General features: G+C 41.2%; 2 protein-coding genes across 3 annotated transcripts in view; both read right to left on the reverse strand.

Annotated features, from left to right (window-relative positions):
• Positions 1 to 6,033, reverse strand: part of LOC109462216 (centromere protein C-like) — a 6,647-nt gene extending 614 nt beyond the window's left edge. Inside the window, exons 1-6 of one of the 2 annotated variants that reach the window (XM_019758744.1) lie at positions 5,904 to 6,033; positions 4,997 to 5,312; positions 4,531 to 4,699; positions 2,971 to 3,141; positions 2,330 to 2,539; positions 868 to 1,011 (exon numbers count right to left, since the gene is read on the reverse strand). In XM_019758744.1, coding sequence (XP_019614303.1) covers positions 868 to 1,011; positions 2,330 to 2,539; positions 2,971 to 3,141; positions 4,531 to 4,699; positions 4,997 to 5,312; positions 5,904 to 5,980 — 1,087 coding nt within the window. In that variant the 5' untranslated portion in view covers positions 5,981 to 6,033. Of the gene's footprint in view, positions 1 to 867; positions 1,015 to 2,329; positions 2,540 to 2,970; positions 3,142 to 4,530; positions 4,700 to 4,996; positions 5,313 to 5,903 lie in introns of both variants that reach the window. The other variant, XM_019758743.1, reaches the window with a different exon arrangement.
• A 111-nt stretch (positions 6,034 to 6,144) lies between these two features.
• Positions 6,145 to 7,010, reverse strand: part of LOC109462150 — a 1,963-nt gene continuing 1,097 nt past the window's right edge. The window contains exon 2 of the mRNA XM_019758643.1: positions 6,145 to 7,007. Coding sequence (XP_019614202.1) covers positions 6,238 to 7,007 — 770 coding nt within the window. The 3' untranslated portion in view covers positions 6,145 to 6,237. The remainder of the gene's footprint in view (positions 7,008 to 7,010) is intronic.

The raw sequence follows: 7,010 nt of genomic DNA on the forward strand, positions 1-7,010 counted from the left end.
CAGTTGATTCTGAATTTTTATTTTTATTTGCTAATCAGAAAAAAATGAAGCGGCGAATCCGTTAACCAAGAAATTAAATTGGTGTGGCCTAAAAATAAAAAAATCAGAATCAACTGCAAAATGCTTTTCATCCTAGTTGTTACAGTTATTCCATCTTTCAATGCAGTGGTATCATTAAAAGTTCAAAATTCATTGTTTAAATTTTAAACCAGGCTGGTGTGTTGACTTCATGGCTCCTATACCATTTTGGGCCATAATAGGATGCCTAGGCCTGTTTTTATTTTTATTTTTTTGCCCGCCCGCTCCATTATTTTTCTAGAAAAATCCATTAACCAAGAAATTAAATTGGTGTGGCCTAACAATGATTTTATTTTTTCAGGACTAGCACAGCAGTTGTAACAACAAGAAGCAGCATTAGGCCTAGGGAAAAAAAGGTTTGTGTTTCCTGCTTCCTGACTGACCATAGAAAAATCTGCTGACCCTAGCCTTTTTTGTGTGGACCCCTCCAACTAAGTTCAAGGCAGTGCCTTGTCATTAATTTTTTCGAGCTGATCAACCTTTTGTAGCTCCATGATCTGACACCTGAGTGATATAACATTGTATAATAATTGGTTTTCCAACATTGATATTAAAAATGCAAATGTCCTAACGAAAGTTTTACTTTGTTGAACTGTATTGTATAAGTTAGATTACTAGAGATTACCCAAAGTCGATATAAAAAAGAAAGAAAAAAATTGTAAGATAATCCCTACCTACCGGCCCTCATTTTTTCAGTAGCTGGACTGAAACTAAACAAGAAACAACATTTTTTCCTAAGCCTAGATCTCAATAACTAGATAGACAAAGTATGAAAGTATTACTACTTACCGATGAGTACCTCCTCCTTGGTAGCAGGGTTGACTACAGGAATGACAGGGTTTTCCACATCCTCCCAGTCCCTGGGTACGTCTGTGTGGGTAGAGATGTCAGGTACAGACTCCTGTTGGAGGGGCTGCTGTGTCTTCGTAGCTCCTACTAGTAGGGAACAAAGGAAACAAAATATATCTATCCACTGTATGTATCCTAAAGGCTATGTACACAATGAAAGAATGTGATCTCCATCCAGTTTTAGCTCATTGAAGACCTATTTTTTTTACTTTTGACAAATACTTATACCAAAACACACAACTTAAGTTCAGCTACACTGGGGAGCTTTCGAGACACACTCTGTCTCCTCTTCAACCCGGTTAAGATCTCGTCTTAACTTAAAAGTTCAAGTTCTCTTGTCACGTGACTTGATGTGATAATCACGTGACAAGGGCTCACCCCTTGCTCTGTGGTGGTAACAAGATTTTGTTGTGGGTAGTGCTGCATACCTAAACCCAATTTTAGAATCAGGTCCGGATTCAAGTCCAGAGGTTTAGGTTCAGTTCCGGACTTGTAAGTCTGGACCTAAACCCATGGCATATACAAAATAGCATGTTGGCAACCTTGCAATGTTGTCTGGGTGAAACTTTGGCTACATAACATGGAGGCCGGTACTTGATGATGCCTGATGGCAATGTATTCTTCATTTTGCAGCAAAGATTTTGCAAATGTACGGAAGGTTTTAGCTGGTTTGGAAAGAAAAGGGGTACTAGTATGTGAAATGGTCTTTTATGGTAATAAGTCCGGACTCGGTTCTTGACTTTTAGGTTTTTTTGGACTTGAACCTAAACATTCTTACAAGTCTGGATCCAAGTCCAGTGAACCGGTATGCAGCACTAGTTGTGGGCGAGTATGCATTGATTCAAATTATGTTCTCATTCCTTTGTTCCACTAAGTATTGAGTGAGATCTTTTCTTTGTAGTCATTATTTAATCATTTAATTGAAAGGAATCATATTTTGTTGAGTGAATATTGATTCATTTGTTATTCATATTTTTTGTTCTTATTGTCAGTTCAAATATTTGTTTACTGTTCTGGTACTTCAATTTTGTATTTATTGGAAAGTACATCAATTATTACTTTCATTTACTTTCATTTCAAACATATTATTTCTATTATTTGACCTCTGATCTCCAATTCACTTTTTTCTCTATGATTGATTCTGTTTCAAGTTTGTTATAATTTCAGTATGATTTGTATGTTTTATTTATTATTATTGCTAAAAGCAATTATTATTATTATTATTGTTATTTCATTGTATGCTGCGGACTCCTGGAAGAGTAGTATGGAGTTGACTTCCATACTAATGGAGATCTAAATAAACAAACAAACAAACAAACAAACAAAGAGACAGTCATATACAAGATTTTTTACTAAAACAATTTCAGAGGTGCATACTTAAGTGCATTTCAGAGGTGAGTACCTTTTCTGGGTCTACTCTTCCCTTTAGTTATTTGCGTCTTCCTGGGCCTGGCTCCGTAGTCCTTGGCATCTGGCCTCTTGATGTCCACCATGACTCTACCGGAGTCTCTCCTCTCGTACACCACGCGCTCATGCGCCCACCAAGCCACGGGACGCGCTCGGTTCCTGCACGATCTACGCACTCCTGGGGTCTTGTCCTTACGCGGTGCAACTGCAAAACAGGCAAAAAGTTCATTTCATTTTTTTACCTTCATCATGGTTTTCCAAGAACAAACTGCATAATATTTCCCTCTCCCCAAATACAGGAACTCCTTTTAACGTCCTATCCAAGGGACGTCCCTAACCGAAGCTAGGTACTCATTAATTCACCCAAGTGAATTTTTTGAGCTGATCAACCTTTTGCAGCTCCATGATCTGACACCTGAGTGATGAAACGTTACATACAATCAGTTTTCCAACATTGATATCGAAAATAAAAGTGTCCTCATGCAAGTTTATTGTATAAGTTGGATCACTAGAGATCGCCACAGCCTAAAAGAAAAGAAGAAAAAAAAGATCTCTACCTACTGACCCTAATTTTTTTCAGGACGGAAACAGGAAACATGACATTTCTTCCTAGGCGTTAGCATCCAAGTTACTTACTGATGTGGGCCTGTCTGGCACTATCTGCTGGGCCCTTCTTTGAAGCCGACTTTGACTGCGTGACGTTGGCGTAGTGTTTAGGAGACGTGACGGAGGCCCGCGGCAGCGTGGAAGTCGAGGACCGTGGTGTGTGGTTCTTACCTCCCTTCAAGATCGAACGCAACGGTGTCGCTGTAACAGATTAAGAAAAAAGTTCTTTTAGTGTCAATAAAAGACATTCATTTGAATGCAACAACCAGTAGTCTTCTTTTCAGTTGCTTTTGGTAAAGTTTTACAATCACAAGGACACCGAAAGTACCATGAACATTTTTAAACAGTGGTAGAAATGCTTTTTTTAGTGTTCTGCAATATTGCAGAATGTCACAATATTGTTCTGCAATTTGGAAATAATTTCTGCAAATATACACTTTTAAGCCCTGACTGAAACCCATACAAAACTGCATGTTGGCAAACATTTTATACACAATTTGAAAAACACAAGCATAACTTAGTATTTCATAAAGTCAGTAGTAAGCGCAAAAGCTCCAAAGCAATATATCATACAGACACAATTGAACCCCTATCTTATTTCAGTCTGCAAAGTTGCAGGTTGCTTAATTTGTCTTAATTTGCAAAATTTTAACTGTTTAATAAATTGCTTTTGTTTGTTTCGCATAACCAGTAAACCGCCCTTAGGCATAACACACCAGTTTTGTACATGTAGGTACAACTTGCGTAAGACCGGACTGTAAGGTTTGAACCACTCACACCGGGAAGGTCTCTTACTCTTTCGGTGGGTTCTTTAACGTGTGTGGGGTGTGGCTCTCCCCAAACACGGGACCTCCATTTAACGTCCTATCCGAGGGACGTCCCTAACTGAAGCTAGGTACCCATTAATTCACCTGAGTGAAGTGAGCAAAGTCGTGTAAAGTGCCTTTCCCAAGGGCACAAGATTGGTGACAAGGTGGGGTTCGAACCCGGGACCTCTTGGTTCCAAGCTGAAGATGCTACCGCTACACCACACAACCCCACACATATGCTTCTTGTGAAGCAGAGTAAGATGGCTACACAGTGTTCGAAATACCTGCCTGCAGTCTGCAATCTGCAGATAGATTTTCAAGATTGCAGAAGAAAAAATTATACAATCTGCAATTTTGCAGAAGGAAAAATAGGCTCCAGATTCATTAGTTTTCAATTTAGCAAACTAAAACTCCCAGGCCCCAGGGACAGACTGTTCTGAAACAACAGGAACTTCTTCACTAATTTGCATCTTCCTTGTCTTGACTTGTCTAACTTTGGTTCCTTTTGGACTTCCAAAAAATTGTCTTCACTAATTTGCATATCAATCCATAGTTTATGCTTATAAACCTGAAATTCTCCTGCAGTCCAGTAATGCTACTGTACAGATTTACAAAGCTATATATGATGCATAAAAGGAATTATTGGTTTGAGAAGGTTGTAATATGGAGGCTTGTGTATTTGCAGAAAGTATTTCCAATTTGCAGAACAAATTTTTGACTCTTCTGCAATATTGCAGAGTACTGAAAAAAAGTATTTCGACCACTGCTACAGTTAGCATACCTGATACAGGGAGATCATCACCACTTGACAGTGTTTTGTCAGAGTTGTCCTCTGTAGAACTAGCTGCCTGTCTTTGTTTTCCCATCCTCTTGCCAGCTTTCTTGGCTCTTTTCTTCTTCGGTTCTGTGTTTTCTTCAGGGCCTGCTGACACGTTGGCCTCTGACTGAATCTAAATATATGAAAATGTACACAAAGTTAGTAAACAGAGTCAGGAAATAAAAGAAGACAAGTGATGCATCAGACTACAGGTGGTCATGACAACAACAACAAAAATACTCAAGAGGTAGAAAAGGAAACATTAAAAAAGGTATTTCTAACCCTTATTTGCTGACTTTTTATTTATCTATTCAACTACAATTTACCACACGGTGGATGGTATGGAACACATTTTCACAGCCACCATACCAAATAACTTTGAGGTAACTCAGCAGTTCTTTAAAATAAACAGACAGTGGTAAAAACTGACCTCTCTACTTTCATTAGAAGACTGGGCAGTTTGGGGTGCCTTCCTGGGACGCCCTCTCTTCCTCCTACGCACTTTACCATCACTTGTCGCGCTCTCTTGTGCTGTTTGAGAACTCAGATCAAACACTGGTACATCCTCCTCCACAGCAGTTAGACTGTTGTCAGGGCCCTTCTCCACAGGACTACTGGCTTCCTGTCTTTGCTTCCCTGGCCTCTTGGGAGCTGAGCGACTTTCTTTGGCCTTGCTGGCCCTCCTTTCTCTTAGGTTCTGTGTTTTCTTGATGACTTTCTGCAGCTGAGTTTGCTTCCAACTGGACCTGTGTGAACAGAAGATGAGATTGGGAAGAAGTGAGTTACGATGCAGCAGGATCAGTATTTCACACTTGTAACTTCTAGGAAAAAATTGCCACCACATACATGTACCCTTGAATTTTACATTAGGCCACACTTATTTTATGGATGACATCCGTTTCGCCTGCTCTCAAAAAAAGATCACGTCCTCAAGAGGCTCTTGCCTAGGTGCCATCCTAACGTAGTCCATGGTAGCTAGTAACAGTAGGGAGCTGTTGGTAACTATGGAGGAATCTCAGGATGGCACCCAGGCTGCTGAAGCTCCATGACTCAAGAACTCAGTACAATTACGTACAGTGCCAATTCATGCATTCCGCAAAAGGTCAGCATGTGCCGGGCTTGTCGTAAAAGTCGCTATGTACTACCGCAAATTCACAATACCAGCTTTGCATTCCTGTGGTTTAGCAGTATTTTTTTGGCTGCAATTTTTTTTATTCCTCTGCGCACAGTAGTTTGGGGGTCTTCAGAGGATGTCATTCCTACAATTAAAGTCAGTGTGGCCTCATAACTAGATAAGAGAAAGATACAGAAATGTATCAAATGGCAGAAATACTGACCTCACTGCTTTCATCCAAGAACTGTGAGGACAGATCTTTCCTTGCTTGCCCTCTCTTCTTCTTCTGAACCTTGCCATCACTTGCTGAGCTGTCTTGACCAGACTGTGACCTCTGACCCCCTGACCTTCACCCTCTGGCATTTGACCTCTCCTTGGGTTGAGGCTTGAACTTTTTCTGAACCTGTGCTGTTTCTGACGACGTCCCTGGCTTTTGAGACCTGGTCTTGGTTAGCAGCTTCGGCGAAGGCTGGACAGGAATTTCTTCATCTTCTGCCTCTTTTCTATCTGAGGGCAGAACCAAATCTTGAAGACCACTGTGGTTAAAACTGTCACCATCAGCCTCGTGATGTAACTTCAACTTCCACACTTGGTCCCTCCCTCTGTACATCATCCACCACTGTGTCCAGCCTACACTCCTGAGTTTCTGGTTGTTCTTGTCTCATCTCCAAGTCCTTCGCACTCTGCTTTGAGCCGCTCATACTTTCTGGCTGAATTTCAGAGTCCACGTCCTTGTTCTTCTTTCCAGCGCTCTTTCTTGGTCGCCCTTTTTTCTTGTTCTTGGCCGTCTCATCATTTTGGCCATCTCCTTTCGCCTTCTTTGCAGGCTGCTGAGTTGTGTTCTTGGTTCTTATCTGGCCTGCATTAGGCTCTTTAGTGGCCTGGCTCTCAGTACTGGTGTTCTGCCTGTTGGTCAGATTTACTCTAAATCTCTTCATACAGAAAAGATCATCATCTTCATCATCTGAGTCAACCATCTCGACCACCAATGGCTGCTTCTTAACTCCAGGCACCTTCTTTGGGACTGTTTTGTCCTGATCTTTCTGCTTCTTGCTGGCTCTTGAGGATTCTTCTTCCTCTTGCTTCCTCCTACGCACTTCACCATCACTTGTCGCGCTCTCTTGTGCTGTTTGAGAACTCAGATCAAACACTGGTACATCCTCCTCCACAGCAGTTAGACTGTTGTCAGGGCCCTTCTCCACAGGACTACTGGCTTCCTGTCTTTGCTTCCCTGGCCTCTTGGGAGCTGAGCAACTTTCTTTGGCCTTGCTGGCCCTCCTTCTCTTAGGTTCTGTGTTTTCTTGATGACTTTCTGCAGCTGAGTTTGCTT

Source organism: Branchiostoma belcheri, unplaced genomic scaffold (assembly GCF_001625305.1).
Source record: "Branchiostoma belcheri isolate BF01 breed outbred unplaced genomic scaffold, Haploidv18h27 scaffold113, whole genome shotgun sequence".
In the NCBI taxonomy this organism is placed as follows: Eukaryota; Metazoa; Chordata; class Leptocardii; order Amphioxiformes; family Branchiostomatidae; genus Branchiostoma; species Branchiostoma belcheri.